General features: G+C 38.0%; 1 protein-coding gene across 10 annotated transcripts in view; it reads left to right on the top strand.

Moving 5' to 3' along the window:
- The window catches only part of slc4a4a (solute carrier family 4 member 4a), a 74,043-nt gene extending 59,992 nt beyond the window's left edge, over positions 1–14,051 (top strand). For 6 of the 10 annotated variants that reach the window (XM_079608717.1, XM_079608716.1, XM_079608711.1 and 3 more), the window contains 11 exons: positions 3,657–3,727; positions 4,492–4,677; positions 4,932–5,045; positions 6,074–6,235; positions 8,280–8,458; positions 9,725–9,797; positions 9,915–9,983; positions 10,210–10,383; positions 10,622–10,786; positions 12,043–12,122; positions 12,483–14,038. In XM_079608717.1, coding sequence (XP_079464843.1) covers positions 3,657–3,727; positions 4,492–4,677; positions 4,932–5,045; positions 6,074–6,235; positions 8,280–8,458; positions 9,725–9,797; positions 9,915–9,983; positions 10,210–10,383; positions 10,622–10,786; positions 12,043–12,122; positions 12,483–12,588 — 1,379 coding nt within the window. In that variant the 3' untranslated portion in view covers positions 12,589–14,038. Of the gene's footprint in view, positions 1–3,656; positions 3,728–4,491; positions 4,678–4,931; positions 5,046–6,073; positions 6,236–8,279; positions 8,459–9,724; positions 9,798–9,914; positions 9,984–10,209; positions 10,384–10,621; positions 10,787–11,202; positions 11,297–12,042; positions 12,123–12,482 lie in introns of all 10 variants that reach the window. The other 4 variants (XM_079608709.1, XM_079608715.1, XM_079608714.1 and 1 more) reach the window with 1 other exon arrangement.
- Positions 14,052–17,660: the final 3,609 nt, after the last annotated feature.

Genomic DNA, 17,660 nt, shown 5'->3' with positions numbered 1-17,660 from the left:
GTGTGCAACATAGCGTGAAAGCCCTGGTTCTCAACGACTGGACGCAAATCCTTGGCAATAAAAGTTGCGATTGATTGTGTAATGCGCTTTGCCCTTTCCGAGCCGGGTGGAAGCTTTGACAATATTGTTTCCACGCTTCAGAGTTCCGTCTTTTGCGTTCCGTCAATATTGCGTTATTATCGATTTTCAAAAAAAAAAAGTTATTTTATTCGATTTTCGCCATTTGTGAATCGATTCAGAATCGTCCACGTCCGCATCGCGATGCATCTAAGAATCGATTTTTTCCCCCACCCCTAGTTGTTTTTGTCTTAAAGTTCTCCTGTAGTCAATCATTTTATCCCTTAAATTCATCTTTGATCCTTAAAATGACATATTTAAAAAAATTTTTTATCTCCCATTGAATGTAACTCCTGTACACCCTTGCTTCATTTAGTGTATGCGGAATATGCAAATTAGTTCCCGCCTCCACTCAATCACAGTAGCTCGGACTACCTGATCCACTCTGTCAACTTTACTGTAGTAAACGCTGCACAATGGCAAGTGGAAATACTGTTTTATTTCAGCCATGTAAGAACCAGAAACTGAATAAGAGGAGAGCTAATTATACAGGCTCATCTACAAGTCGATGTATCAGATTGGTAATGCATTTTATGTATTTCTCTCTATGTCGGACACATAACGGCAATTGATATGATTAGCCTTTGGCTTGACAACGTTATCAGACAGCTAATAATGTGTTGCTAATGTTACACAAACAACGTCCCCGTTCACCGTCTCAGAGTCAGATAGCTGCCTTCTAAAAACCAGCATCCTTAGAAACGCTTTGAACAACTTAGAACGTCAGTGGAGAAAGGCATATAGTTCATCATAACATCGTAATATACATTATACATAATTCACCTGCCTTTTTGCCAAATGTACCAGATTTTTCAAATCAACAGAAAAATATAATGGGAAAACCTGGCTTCTCTTTATACTCCCCTGCTTTGCAGCTCAAGCCCACCAGCACGTGACTGAGATTGGTTACAAAATTTCTGTCATGACCACTATCGTCAAATACAATTGACAATTAGCATACAGTTTGGATTGGCGGTATGGTTCCGTTCTGGGCAAGAACTCCCTGCGCATCCATGCAGCCTAGCATGGATGGGAGCAGGGAGACCAGCAATAACCCCCCTTAGGGAAAACAGAACCAACATGAATGTATGCAGATATAATTAATTCAAGATTTTAAAGTACAGCATAATTCGAGAATTTATTCTGATTCAAGGAGAATCAGAATGCCAAATCGTGACTGGGTGAGAGGAGGAGCTGGGGGTGGAGGAGGGTAGTTAGCTCCTGAGGAACGCGATAGCTGCTGATAATTGTATACGTACTGTATACAGTGATAGGCGTCGTGCGTATTCGTATAGGTACACGTGGATCAGCTGAGAGTCAGCTGATGCGCTAGCTTGACTAACGTGACCTGCCAGAACTGTCGCTACGCTTGATGTTTGCGACGTAGCTAACTTTGGTAAACTGCGGTTTTAAGGAGAAAATACTCTGCAATGGTTTTGACTGATGGATTTGCACATGGTTTGTCTTATTAAAACATATTAAAGCATATTAAAACACCACATATAAATAACATTAAAAAAAAAAATTCTGGATATAAATAGTGATGCTATTCATTTAATTTGAATGACACAGTAGTGCTCCATATGGTTTACTTTTGCAACTGCACTGCCCAAACACAATCACATGTGTCTGTAAAGTCAAGTCTTTTGTCACAAATCCAAGTCAAGTCTTTTGGTAATAGTTTCTAAACACTACAGGTTTGATTCATAAATCTTGTTGAGTTTGTCTCTAAATCTGAGTCTTGAAGACAAAGTCTAATTCAAGTCTCGAGTCAGTGGTTGACGATTTTTAGGTCTCATTAAATGTCAATTCTCAAATCGACTGTTTACAAGTCCCAGGTCTCATGTAACTTGTTTTTGTATTCTCAATTCCCAAATCTCAAGTTAGTTGTATACAAGTCACTTTTTTATGTGTAAAGGTACAGTATAGTCACATTTATTGTTGTTTGGCAAATGTTTGCTGTTAATCTCGGAAGAAATCCACATCCATCGGGAATTGTACATGAGGGCGAAATATTTCCCCATGCAGATTTCGCAAAGTTGGTTATGTGAATTTGTTTGTGATGTACACGGTGTTTTCGTTCATTATATAGTTGTATTTATTTTGTTTTTGTTTTTTTAACAGTTACATGGAGTATCTTTAAATCAGCAGGATTGCAGTGTTGCAGTCAAGTGGAGTAGATTGAATACTTTTATGTCTTGGGTGTATTACATATTGATTTATGTTTTTAGAAAAGACATCACAGAGTGACGTCATATTACGGCCTTTGAGGTGTCCATAGAAATTTTGCTTGCTCAAATTCTAGTGTTACCGCAGCTCCAGTCAAGTCAGTTTTTTAGGGATTTAACTTTATTTTCCATTTCCGAAACTACTTGCTGTCTTCTGTCACTTTACATGTTTTTGTTTTTGCTTGCAGGTTTAATATTGGTGTGAAAGAATGTGTTGGTCAATTATCACACTTCACTTCTAAACAATGTCTCCACTGGGGCCGTTTGATATGCATACCGCTGAACAATTACAAATTTTGTTTTCGAAGTTCTGAAGTAATAATTACTTCATTTCTTTGTATTGGTGTGATATTTTGTGGCACTGGTGTTGACATTCACTTGTTGTTCACAGATGATAGATCTGTTTATTGTGCTAGTGGCTGTGTGTGTGGTGGCCTCAGTAGGAATGAAGGAGCGATCTGGGGCGGATGTGGACGTGATGCGGTTTGGGGTTAATCTCCTCCATGCGTGTGGTGAATTAAGACTGTACAGAGTCCGGCTGGCGGGTGGTTTTCTCTTCCACTCACGCTGCTTTCCTCTGAACCGCTGCTTGCTCCTCTTCGCCCTCCCTCGACTTCTCTTCAATTCGATGGCGCAGAGGGGACAACAGCTGTGTGAAAATTAGTTCCAGTTAAGGGAACCCAGCAAAGAGACTCTTTAAAGATTAATGCTGTTGAGAAGTGGTGAATGTTTACAGTGGCCATTGCGGGGATTGTCAGCACGTATGCTGCATTTAACTTAACCGCAACCACGATAAAATGTTTCTTCTTGTGTGAACGTCTGCTTGTGAAATCTGTCATGTGTGTTTAAAGTTTAAGTGGCCATTAAACTCATTAAAGCATTATCTGATTCTCATGAATATGAGTCATAGGTATTTAGTCACATGTCTCAGAGGCTAAATGTGGCTATAGGATAAAAATAAATAAATGAGATCATCTCGAGTCTTGAGTCAAGAGTGCTAAATAGTACAAATAAAAAATATTATTTACTAGTCAAATGTTACAGGTAAATTGGGTCAACAAAATTAGACCACTAGCAAAAACCTTCTTTTTTTTTGTTGCATTTTTCAAATGTATTTTTATTTGCATTATTTTTTTATTTTACATTTTATAACGTTCCGATTTTTTTGAAATCCTAAAACTTTGTTTATTTCCTGGTTTAAATAGGATTTTTATTTCTATAGTAGTGGATTCAGATGTTTGAGCCCCACTGTATGTTTTTGGTTCTTTCTGAAGGCCGCGTTTGAAACCTTTGACCTTTTGTGTTTTTCAGTAAATTCTTCAGATGTGTTCTCTGATCCACTTGATTCAACAATTATCTGGACTGTAAATTACAGTGATACAGTAAGTGTTTCCCTAAAACATCACTGAAATATGTGTAAAGGCTTTGTAAATGGTTACAGAGTAAAACGACTGAGGATCACAAAGACATGCACCTCATTGCGATTTTCTGTGAAATCTGTCCAAATCTGCAGACTGGCTTCAGCAACTAGCGTTGACTCTTCCAGACTGCAAAACTTGTGTAGTGTGCTGCATTCCAGTCTTAAGACATGTTAGATTAATTGAGGTCACCCAATAGAACGTGGACAACACATTAGAGAAAACTTCCTTGTTCTGGTTTTGTTCAGAAAATGCATAGTGCTTTTTAATCCTTAAATTGTTGGCTGTTTCCTAAAACATTTTCTCCAGACCTGGCTGACGTCTTGTCCTCTTCTATAGCCAAACCAATCTCCCAGCTGCGAATAATAGAGAAAGATCTCTATGACAATGGTTTCATTCAGATGGAGTCCTCATTTTAAGATCAATGAAACATAAAGCCCAAATCCATGCCAACATCTTTGTGGACTGAATGAGACATAGCTCATGTTTCGCACCTTTTGTGTAAACTTGAACAGTAACAGAGTCATTGTCCAACTTCAGAGAGGTTGAAGACAACAAAACAGAAACTAGAGAGCGTTTGATGTTCTGTAACAGTCTTTGTTCATAACACAAGTGTCTCTCAGCTTGGGGATCTCACGATTTTCTGTGAATGAACTGAAATTTTATTTTAAAAGTCGACATCTGTAGGTTTGATATTCTGATTATGTATTTTTGTGTCATTTGTGCAGCGCTTGAATGCCAGCTGGTCCTCCCTGTCAAAGAAGGAATGCCTGAAATATGGAGGGGAGCTAGTGGGCAAAGCCTGTGACTTTGTGCCCGACATCACCCTCATGTCCTTCATCCTTTTCTTCGGCACCTACACCTGCTCCATGTGTCTGAAGAAATTTAAGACCAGCCCATTCTTTCCTACTACTGTAAGTAGCCACACTCTCAATCTGTAGCGTGTTTGTGATGGATTTGTCAATAATCATACTGCATGTGTAGAGGCAATCGATATTTAGCCAAACCCTGCCTCAATCCATAAACTGTGGGCAGGTAGACAATTGCTTTGACAATTCAGTTTCTGATCCTGATCAATACTGCAGTTGTTGAGGTAAGAGACTACTGATGTGTGATGCACACTACATAGCTCCTAAAAAAGTTTTTTTGTTTGTTTTTGTCATCTTAGGTGAGGAAGCTCATAAGTGACTTTGCCATTATCCTGGCCATTTTGATCTTCTGTGGTGTCGACGCTCTGGTTGGGGTAGAGACGCCAAAGCTCATAGTGCCAAGTGAATTTAAGGTAAACTTTCTGTTCATATTGTCTGTCTGTTACTGTAAAGTGATGTTCCTTTTGAGGTGCACTTCTAAAATTGCTACAGGATAGACTGTTCAAATGTTTTGGGTCGGTACATTTAAAAAAATTCATTTTGAAAGACGTTTCTTGTGCTCACCAAGGCTGTATTTATTTGATTAAAATACAGTAGAATATAAATATTATGAAATATTACCATTTCAAATAATATTTCTATTAAAATATAATTTGTTCCTGTTAAGTCAAAGCTTAATTTTCAGCATTATTACGCCAGTCTTCAGAAATCATTATAATATGCTGATTTGCAGCTCAAGAATAATTTCTTAGCAATATTGAAAATATTGCTGCTTAATGCTTTTGTGGAAACTGTGATTTTTTTCAAGATTCTTTGAGTATCAAAAGAACAGAATTTATTCAAAATGGCAATAATTTGTAACAATATAAATGCCTTTATACATTATAAATGTCTTTAATGCATCCTTGTTGAAAAAAAAAAGTAATAATTCACATGCATCCTTGCAAAAGTCAAATGGAATTATGGACTGGTTCCAGACGTATGGAAGTCCGCAGAGGTCATGCAGTATTATTTACATTATGACTTATCTTCACATAATGAGTTATCTTGATTTTTTTTTGTGTGTGATTATCTGGAAAAACAAACCAAACGAAACCAGTAGCAAACAAGCAATACGTTTTTGTCACTGTGTAAATAGAATAGCGTAAACACATAGCCTAATCAATAGATACATTTTTCTTTATTAGATGTTATTTATTTGTATCAGATATCTTGGGGACAGTGGGGTGTTTCTACCCAGGTTGAGGGTCTGCTTAATAGCGATGGATTTTGTTCAGGAAGAAGAAATATCAGAGTGTACATTGGCTGGCATGTTACTTATGTAGAGAATCACAGTACGAGTCAATGCCAATCCACTCAGGACATTACCGTTTGTATCCTGTAAACATTTGCCTAGTGCCACTTCTGTGATCCTCAAACTGCACTCCTCTCATGTCCTCAGCCAACAAGCCCACATCGTGGCTGGTTTGTGCCACCGTTCGGAGGGAACCCCTGGTGGGTGTACCTGGCAGCAGCTCTGCCTGCCCTGCTGGTCACCATCCTGCTCTTCATGGATCAGCAGATCACCGCTGTCATTGTCAATCGCAAGGAGCACAAGCTTAAGGTAGGCCTGCCGTGAGTCTGCTGTGTGACTCTCTCCCAAGCCAGATGGGTTATCACGCTCACTTTGAGCCACCCAGGACCACAGGAAACACTCCCAGTGCCGGGGGGCGACTATATCGGGATATTTATAGAAAGTCTCTTACAAATATAGCCTTTTAATCTTTAGTCTGGAGGATGTGAATCAGCACTTGGAGTCAAAATTAGCATTATTCAAACAGATGGCCTGAGAAACTGATACAAGCCAAAGGGGAAAAAGCTGCCATAAATAATCCAGAAATTAATATTGTTCAATTCTTAATTTGAATTGAAAAGTGAAAGAAAAGAAGAGATTTTGTAATATGAGTTTGATAGCTATAAAGGCTTTGTTGATAATCAATAATTATATATTAGTATGCATTATAAGTCAGGGAGGGTTATTATATTTTACTGACACTAAACTAAAACCATAAACTTATTTCATTTCAGCAAGTTAACAAGGGGATTTTTTTTATTTTTTTTCAATTACTGAAATATACTATGTACTAAAAATAAATAATAAGAACTAGATAGACATTAATAAAAACGTATACAAATGACAAAAATACACAACACAATTACTAAAGCTTTAACTAAAACTAAAATGAAACCGGAACAAATAATCTTAATCCTGAAATAATATTGTTATAGAAGATTATATAAGCGATTTCACCCCACCATCACACTTTATGTCCACATTGGAACATATTCTGAGTAGTGGAACAAAGAGGAATTGTGAATCAGACAAAAGCAAAGCATTTATTCTCTTTTGGCCTGTAATGTGAGACTGGCCTCAAAACATTGTGTCCTCTCACTATAATGCCTCCCCATGGAATAACTCCTATTGTCATCTCTGCCCTGGAGACAAATTGTACTGTACATTTGTGTGATGTAGTGTAGTTTTATGCAATAACATCATAATCAGTGTCTATGATTATATTTATAAAATCATAAATGGATGCTGCCTATTGGGACCTTACTTGTCCCAATCCTTAAAACCCACCCTAATGGCCTCTCTCCAAGCTGATACATGATGGGAATAGGGAGAAGAATAGGATTGGGAAAAGGTGGATTTGAACTTGGGATCTACACATCAAAGGCTGAATCTACCATATTATCCACACCACTTTTCCACTTACTAAATTGTAAATTGTAAAAAATACATGTTTTTGTTGGTTTTAACAAGACAACAGTCCTCTATTTTTATGAGACTTTGTTTGTTTTGGACCTTGACAGACATGATCAAGACATTGGAAAAAGATAAAAGAGCTCCTTAAAGGCACAATGTGCAGGATTTCCATTTTTGTCAAACAGCGACCCCTCGAGTCGCTGTGGAGTACTTGTATTTAACTTTACTGTCGTAAATACCACTCACGCAGAGCCGTCTCTGCACTCACGCACTGATTCCCTGTATACCGGTACCTGTTTTCTAGGATGGAAGAGTAGGAGATCGAACAGGCACAGATAGACTTTTCTCGTTTTCTTTTCCTTGACTCTTCCGACCTCGCTTTCTTTGTTTTCTTCGTAGACTCTGCCATGATTCACGTCTGAAATGCATGCTAGTGTCTTCCATATATGCTGCTTCATATGTTGTTGATGTATGTGACTTCGTGCCGTGAAGCAAGTCGTGATTCCTGCGAGATTTGATGGGGCGCCACCTCTTAAACTTGCATTGCTGGTTTTGCCAGCGGCGTGTCCCCCCCCCCCCCCAGCTTTGCTATCGGCATGATTCGCCCTACTACGAGTTATTTTACCATCAAAATTACTTTGAAGCTGTTATATTACGGTACAAATATTGCATAGTGTCAGTGTGCCTTTTAAATTATGTTCAGTTATATATAAAAACATTTTTACAAACAAAATAACAGCATACAGGTTTAGTACTACACGAGGCTGCTAAAAATCATTACTGAGCAAACTATTCCTGCAAATTGTCACTGACCACTGTTATCAGGCATCAAGCATATCAGGCATGTTTTTGATTCCTCTAACAACATTTTGTGACCATCCTTCATCTTTGTTTCGATCAGAAAGGTGCAGGCTATCATCTGGACCTGTTCTGGGTGGCTGTGCTGTTAGCGGTGTGCTCTTTCATGGGTCTGCCATGGTACGTAGCCGCGACAGTTATTTCCATCGCCCACATTGACAGCTTGAAGATGGAGACTGAGACGTCCGCCCCTGGCGAACAGCCTAAATTTTTGGGTGTCAGGTATGTTGTAAAGGATATAAAGGATGGGATGATTTCTTGTGTATTTGTACAGTGTCATCGATCTGAATATAACAGGTTTTGCGTCACTCGTTGACTACAGTTTTGGGCTCAGTGGGGCGCCTTTTAAAAGTCTGCATGTTGGACTGAACTCTAGGGGGCTTTATTGATGCAGCTGTAAGCTGTACAAACGTGAACAGGTCTGCTGAAAACACACCAGTATTTAGGTCGGATTTTTAACACTTATCTGGTTTGGTTAACCAATCCAATATGTTTCTCAAAGTATTTCAAATAATAATGATAATCAATATTTCCATTGAAAGTAATCATTCCTAATTGGGGAGGTGGGGTCTAATGGTTAATGAAATGTGCTGGTAACTGCAAGGTCGCAGGTTTAAACTCGTAAACTATCACATTTATGCCCCTGACCAAGGAACTAAACTTCAAGTTGCTCCAGGGGAACTGTCACTGTAATAAGTGTACTGAAAGTCTCTGTGGATAAACATGTCTGCCGGTTGAATTCTTCCTATAATTAAAACAATGATACACTACATGTTTGTTTGTCTAAAATTATAGTATGGCTATATTATATTATTGCTGTATACACCTGCTAGTAATGGGTGTAGCTAAAAAAGCCAAACCTTTAATTATAAGGGGGTGTCCACACACAGTACCGTTCAAAATGTTCGGGTCAGTAAGACTTTTATTCAGCAAGTATGCATCAAACTGATCGAAAGTCACTAAGGACATTTATATTGTTACAAAAAAAAAAATTCAAACAAATGTTCCAGAGTAAAAGAATCCTATAAAAGTCTATTAAAGGTTGTAAAAAAATAAAAATAAAAAAAGCAGCACAACGGTTTTCAACATTAAAAAGAATTATAAATGTTTCTTGAGCAGCATATTAGAATGATTTCTGAAGGATCATGTGAAACTGAAGACGGTAATAGGAGTAATATGGTAAAGGAGTAATGATGCTGAAAACTCAGCTTTGCCGTTAAATTACATTAAAAAATATATTAATGTACAACAGTAATTTTTAATTGTTATAATGTTTCACAACATTACTGTTTTCACTTTAGTTCTGATAAAATAAATGCAGCCTTGGTGAGCAAAAGAGAAACATTAAAAAAATCTTACAAAAACTTTGGAACAGTATTGTACTTTTGAACATGTCATCTGCTGAAATGATCATAGACTCTTCTTTTTTTACTGTAATATTATTTATTTTGTTTTATATTTAAATGTTTGTAATTGTCTCCTCTTCAGGGAACAGAGAGTCACTGGTGTCTTTGTCTTCCTTCTCACCGGTCTGTCTGTCTTCATGTCCCCTATCCTCAAGGTAATGATACAGTCCATCCAGTAGCGTCAAACACACTGCTGCGTGTGATTTCTTTTTTTCTTTGTCTTTTCTCAAACACACAATGACTTTGAATGATTGAATCATTATTTCCCGTAGTTCATACCCATGCCAGTGCTGTATGGAGTCTTCCTCTACATGGGTGTTGCTTCACTCAACGGAGTGCAGGTGAGTTCATTAAAAACTGAATTGAGGACGCCTATGACAATTTCTGGGATGTAGAATTATAATTCAAATTTGAATCTAACAAAGTAGAATTAAACCCATACTCATCATTATGTGGGGTATTTCCAAAAGCATGAAATCATTTAAATAATCACTATTGGAAATCGGTTGATAGTAACTTAGTTGGGGATGCTGCCTTTTTTGAAGAGTATTGCTCTTTGTTTCTCAGTTTATGGACCGACTCAAGCTGCTCCTCATGCCTGCCAAACACCAGCCAGACCTGATCTACCTGCGGCATGTCCCACTGAGGAAGGTCCATCTCTTCACCTTTGTCCAGATGCTCTGCCTGGCACTCCTCTGGGTCCTCAAGTCCACTGTGGCAGCCATCATCTTTCCCGTCATGGTTAGTCACCTCGTTCACCTATTTGTGTTTTAACAAACATTAATGCTAGAAGCAGATGTGGCTGCAAAACTGAGATTATCAGGGCTTTGAAGAGTGGCTAAAAATGACAATTATTTCAGCCCACTAGAAACAGACACTCAAGTGCAATATTTGTGCGAAAGACTTCTGTTTCATCATCTGTAGTGTTTTACAGTGTACAAACTGAAAAGGCACCATTTGCTGTATTCTCATTGGTCAGATCTTGGCTCTGGTTGCTGTGAGGAAGGCCATGGACTATATGTTCTCCCAGCATGACCTCAGCTTCCTGGATGATGTCATACCTGAGAAGGACAAGAAAAAGAAGGAGGATGAGAAGAAAAAGAAAAAGAAGAAACAAGGGAGCATAGACAGCGACATGGAGGATGTGAGTTTCCTGAAAAATGCCACAAGCTTTTGTTTTTATATTACTATTATGAACACTTTAGACTTCGAGAAACAAGTTTAGCTTTAATTTATTGCTTTATTACCTGTGCATGATACACATTAAGTGTTGAGTAATTGATGATAGATGTTTATTTATTTATTTCTTTTTTTAACTTGAAATAGCTCCAATGACAAAGCAAAAAGATTGAAAATTAAAAAGTACGAAGCACCTCAGTAACACCAATACATTTTGTATGGTTGTCAGAAAGCTATGAATTTTCTATGAAGGCTTTTTTTTTTTTTAGTTCAGTTTAATACTATGAATATTTGGGCGGTCATGAACGAGGACGTGTGAACCACTCTGGTACATGTAGGTTCAGCTCCTAAAACACTTTTTGACCATTTCTCCCTGTGCAGTCTGACTATCCTTACAATGAGAATGTCCCCAGCATTAAAATCCCAATGGACATGATGGAGCAGGAGCCTTTTTTAGGAGATAAGGCCTCTGACAGTGAGTAGACCGGACCCGGGGCCTCAACTCAACTTGTACCTCTTTAATGATTCAGCTCGAACGATTTGCTTTCTCTTCCTTTCGCATGCGGTTCATGTTACCACTCGCTCCTCTGTCACATAATACCTGTGGACTATGTCAGTCCTCTATGGCAAATGACAGCTTCATTACTTCTTCTTGCCTGTCGTGATCATTTTGCTTTACTTTTGCATTTCTGTTTGCATTTACTGTGATTTTGTGTCCTGCTAACATGGATTCAGGGATCATTTTAACACTTATATCTTCTTGAATATTTTTTGCCCATCCATCTGTCTTGTTAACCGACAAAGATGCAGAAAATATCACTCCTTTTAGATTCACTGAATCAGTGTCATTGATTTACATCAGTGAAACTGATGATCAAGATTAAAATGAGTCGTTTAGTGCATAACACATTGTCCTCTGTGATTTTCTTTTTTACTAAAACTTTGTAGTTGTATTAGAATGAATAGTTATCTAACGGAAATGCTAATCAAAAATAATCCCATGAAATCCCAGCACTCACTCGATATAAAATCCTTAGACACCGTTACAATTGAGTGAATCTGCTTCTTTTTTAGTTGTTGCATGTGTTTCCACTGTGAAAACTGTGCTGGAGCCGTTCATCCTGTATGGTGTGAATGCATGATGTTGGTGTACAGTGCTGGTGTTCAGCAGAACGTGAAGTCATGCATGCGCTAATAATGGACCGTGTGTCCCTCTTGCAGGAGAAAAGTCCCCTTCATTCCTCGACCGATATTCATCGTGCTGAAAAGCGCCACTACTTTCAGACCAGCCCGATGTCAAGGTATGCATCTGTATGCATTAGTAGCATGTATTTATAGTATGGATGTATAACAGATGATATTGTGAAGTGAAAAATGTGCCCTTAAGAACATCTCATTCAAATTATTAGATCCATGTTCAGATTTTGCATTAAAACATTGTTTTCATTGATGCTGACAATGAAACCCACTAAAATTTATTGCAAGATCATAATTTGTCAAGGCTTCTTGATTACATAATATCACCTCTATTAAGTTGTTCAAATAATGCACTTAGGTATTTGAACCACAAGTGAAATTGTTTCAAAGAAATGATTGGTAGTTACTGGGAAATCATTTGAATACCTATTAGGAAGTTGACTGTACTCATCTGTATTTTTCAGTTCAGAGAGACTGCCATTAAATGTGCCTCAGATTAAAATAGACATGGACCCAGATGACAGCAATGCCTTCTACTGGAGAAGTCGAGGGTCCGAGACGTCCATATAACTCCTCCAGCCAATCTGCAGCATAGATTTTATTAAGCTTATCCAATTTGCTGAAAGCCATTTACCATGGGATATTTTGTAAAAACTCTTCCCCATCACGGATCCTTTCTGTGAAGACTTGAGAACGGCTTGAGGAACACTTGTCTTTCACTCACTTAATCATTATGGTTTGCAAATTGTAATCCCTAAACTACTATGCAATTCAGTTCATTGTTTAACTTATGTGCTGAGCTGTAGAGAAATGCTGTAGCTGTTTCCCACAATTCCAGAACTACTTCCTCCATTATTCATCCAATACAATATGAATCTTTCCACCAAATTCACTTACCATGCCACTATTCTCCTTTTTTTTTTTTTTTTTGCTGCTCTACCTCTGTTTTGCATGGCAGGCATTATGTAAAAAAACAACTTCCATTTTTTTATTTGCACAGCATGAGATTTTAATGTTGATCTTTTTTAGTGTATATCTTGAGCAAACTATTCAGCAAATGATTTCTGTTATGATGCGAGCGAACAACTGTGACATAATATATTGTAATATTTAACTGATGATTAATGTTATTGATTGGCACTGAACCAGCTGTTTTTCATAGTTTCATTTATTATAATATGTGGTATTACATTTCATTTGTTTCCTTTAACAAACGATGTTTATGCCTAATTATCCAAACATTTTCTAATAAGCTTGATTAATTAATAAAGCCTAATTCATTTTGATTTTCAAGTCTTGTTAGACATTTGCTTCCTCACCTGGTTTTGGAAAGCATCAAAAGTCTACATGTGTAAACCTACATGTACTCTGTCATCCTGCAAATTATTTACCTAAGTGGCTTAAACCTGAATTGCAATAATACATGAAATTCCTTTAGGTTTAAGATTTTTTATTATTATTATTTGTGCACTATTTACATGATGTCTAGCATTGAATGTCTTATTGTGTCATTTGTTCAAATAAGTCACAAAATGTCAACAAAATGGTATATGCATTTGAATGAAGATTTTTAGAGGACAGGGAAATATGTCATACAGTGCATGTCTGAAATATGTTTTCCTTGAGCCTCGATTCTTCAAGAACCCAAAATACTATTGATTCCTGCTAATTTGTCATTATTCTCCCATCTTTCCATCACTTTTCCTCTTTCTTTCAAAAACATACAAAAAAATGAATATATCTTACAGATACTGTCATTTCAAAATCAACTTATTTTAACCTTGTAAGTATAAGATTTTTAACTTATATATTTTTGGGGGTACATAAAAACAAAATTATTGTGAAAGCATGTCTGGGGAAATTCTTGAACGTTTTAAGCAATGCTAAATATTAATTGTAGAGTGTGTAACTGATACATTTTTAATCAAGTTTTGTGACTTTTTAGAACAAAACAGCTGAAATTATTTTAGAATTTATATTTTTCAAAGGAAATGAATATTAAAAATGAACAGAATTTATTAAATGGTCTCCTCATTTCTTTTTTGTGCATTGTGTTTTTATATTTTTGCTTTTTCGCATCAGTATCATTTTGTCTGCTACATAGGGTACATAAAATGTCAAAACCATTCAAATTTTACCCCAAAAAAGTATTTGCATATGTGAACAAGTTTGATATATCAGTTGCCCCTATTTCTACACTATACTATAAAACCCATTTTAATCAAACTTATGCTGCTCCATTAATATCAAAATTACATTTTATTGTATATCTATATTTGTAGTACATTTGGGGCCCTGCTTGATTTATTTTTATTTTTGACCATTTACAAATAATAATAATTTATACAGTTTACCTTAATTCATGTTCAAGGTTAAACATATATGGTCAGGCATGGGGTGGGCAAAAAGTGAAGGTCATGTAATTTACAATCTTGCATTAGAAAAATCTTGATTAATTGTAAACCTGATTATTACTTGCCTTAGATGTTCACACTGAATATGACACAATGTCACCATCCAGTGTTGAGAGTTAACATTGCAAAGTAGTGGGAGGTCCCATGGCATACACTTCTACATCTAATTTAGTGAATGTTGAATTTCATAAAATTGCTGAGAAAAAGAGAAGAGAAATAAATATTAATTAATTGAATAATTAAACATAACAATGCCATTTAAAACCGTGTAGTCACAGAAATGTTTTCCTTAATGCTCATTTGAACTAATATCACTTTCCAAGCCTTTCAAAATCATTAGCATTATTAGTGCATAATGTGACATTAAAACCCTCCTACGCCAGCGTGACTGTCAGGCTACTCATGACAACAGAGTGTAAAATAATTAGATGTTTGCCAGTTACTTTTCAATTTAGTATAGGAGAAAAGGTTATGTATGTAACCCAGTTCCCTAAGAAGGGCAGTGAGACGCTACGTCATGGTCTTGACACTTTGGGAAGACTCCACGTGAACCGGTGTCTAAAACACATGTGAATACACGCCAATTTTGATTGGCTACGGCAGACAGATGACGTCACAGGCGTGCCGACGAGAGTCTGAAGAATACGTCATCAGCTCCAGATTGTCTGGAGTATGGCAACAAGACATAGCGTCTCCTTCTCAGGGAGCCGGGTTTCATAAGTAATCTAAGACATTCCCATTTGAAGTGGAATGCTGCGTCATGACGTCACAGGCGCTGAGTTCGATGCTGCGTCATGGTGTTGAAGGTTAAAACCCACTGTGGCATACTGAACAAATGCCTGCTCACTGTGCTGTGAAATTAAGTGTGAAATTAAAGTAGGCCTACTGCTAATCCAACCATAACGATTCCTCGGCCAAAGCTCTAATGGGCAACCTAAACCGACGGGAGCATATCATTAAGCGGACGAAGAGACATCAGGGGAGAGCAGTGCTTTCTCTCAACTGTCTGCTCTACCCTCAAGTGCCTCAAGGAGAAATATCAAACCTTCAGGAGATCTGTCTGCGAATGGCGACGATGTCCACTTTTTCAATGGTCTTACTCCTCTCAAACCGTTACAAACGTGTTAAAATAGTTCCACAATTATGTCCACACTATCACCTCCAGGTCCAAGCTGGAGAGGCAACAGGTGAGGGAGTGAGACGCGAGCGGCAGTAATGCCCATTTCCTTTCTTTTGTACATCCAATTCATATGCACATTAACACGATCCTCATATAGGCCCTCTACATGCACACTGCTCCAACTCTATGAACTCTGTCTTCATACTTCATGTATTGGCCATGGAACATTGAGGTTTCCTCAGAGACAGCGACAGATGAGGAAGTGGGACGTGAGTGTTACTCTTCTGTAACAGCCCATTTATATGTGATTATAGAGCACATTACTTCTGTACTCCCAGTATTGGTAAAGGCGACCAATGAGGAAGGGGGATGTGTGTGGTGATATTGCCCACTCTATTAATCATCCTTTAATAAATCGGTCAGGCTTGCGTCACTGCAATGCTGCGTAAAGCACCACCGGCCTGGCACGCCGAATTCGCCTTGCCTTTGAGCTGAGATGTGGTTTGAAAAGGCTTAAATGGCAAGGTGAGAGCCACTCAAGGGGAGATATAGCTGGTGAGAGCAGTCTCACAAAGGGGGAGCGTTTATGACCGACGAGGAACATCTCCTTTACAGAGAGCCAAGTGGCAGTGAAGCTTCTGCACAGTGAACACAGCCAGCTCCCTCAAGAGCTGACCATGCATGTTCTGCTCCAAGACAGATGACACACATTTTGTTTGTATTATTGCTCGTAATTCAACACAGAACAGGGCGAGATACATTTTCTAAACCCACGCTGTCTTTCCATACTGCTTGATTTCTTTCTAAACCCACATTTCGCATGCACAAGCTTCAAACAAAGCAGCTTCCTGAAGACCAAAGAGCTGATGACGTGTTCTTCAGGTGCCATTTTATAGCCAGGCGGGGCATCTGTGACATCATCAAAATTGGTGTGCATTCACACCTGCTTCAGACATCAGTTCACACAGAGTTTTCCCACAGCACCATGGTTGCGTTCCAGTCCACTTTTAGACACGCACTTGCGAACTTCCCTAAGCACTTCCCCTCGGGGGAATCCCTGCTGTCATTTTGAAGTGCGTTCCACTTCGTGAAGTGGACGAGGGAAGTTTATATGGACAGACCCTCGTTCCCTTGATTTTGACCGAGGGAGCGAGTCTACTTCATATGTACACTTCAGGCAGCTATATGTCCCACAATGCAGTACGGTTGTGACATCACTACAGATCTCGTCTAATCACCACAACAAACAACTTGATGATATATCAATTATAATTTTTTCTTTATTTACAACAACCCAAGCACACCTATATACATTTGGATGCTGCATTAAACAAATTCTTAAAGGGGAAAAAAATAATAATAATAAAACAACTCCATAGCTGGTTCCAAGTGATCAAGGGCTTAGGACGTTCCAATTCAGCCCATTGTGGTTTCTGCCTGTAGTGGGCACTCATGCAACGTAAGCAATGACGTACATCCGAGTGAACGAGACGGAGAGAAGTTAGCAAGTGAGAATGACAATTTTGTGTCAAACTGATTAATGGCATTGTATTTAATGAATTTAGACATTACAAAGCAAATGCACACACTAAAACGAAAGAGAGAGAGAGAGAGAGAGAGAGAGAGAGAGAGAGAGAGAGAGACAGAGAGAGAGAGAGAGAGAGAGATCAGTGCAAAATCATAGCATTTTTCATGTTAAGCAAAACTAACATTTTGGTCTTTACTATGTATTTATGCGTTATAGTGGATTTGTCCAGCTGATCACAAGGCTTCAAGGAAATGTTCAGTACATTTTCTTATTTTTTCATCATTCTGTTATGCTGCCGGATTAGATGTGAGCCAGACAGTTGTAGCAGAAGTGAGTCTCTGTTCTGTTCTGATCAATGCATGTTGCCATCTTACAGTTAGTACAGGAAGAACATGTTTGAGGGCCTAAAAAGTTCTAGTTCATTCATGTGGTTCACACTCCTTACACAGTGCATCACCATAAGAAACATTTTTTTAAGTGATGCATAACATCCTTGCATGAACTCAATTTAAAAACTACTTTTGAATCCAAAAATCCATTAAAATCACCAGAACTCAGATAGACCAACGCAAGATAGAGA

Source organism: Phoxinus phoxinus, assembly GCF_949152265.1.
Source record: "Phoxinus phoxinus genome assembly, chromosome: 3".
In the NCBI taxonomy this organism is placed as follows: Eukaryota; Metazoa; Chordata; class Actinopteri; order Cypriniformes; family Leuciscidae; genus Phoxinus; species Phoxinus phoxinus.
The sequence above is the reverse complement of the archived record's forward strand: the minus strand, read 5'-3'. Positions and strand labels throughout refer to the sequence as shown.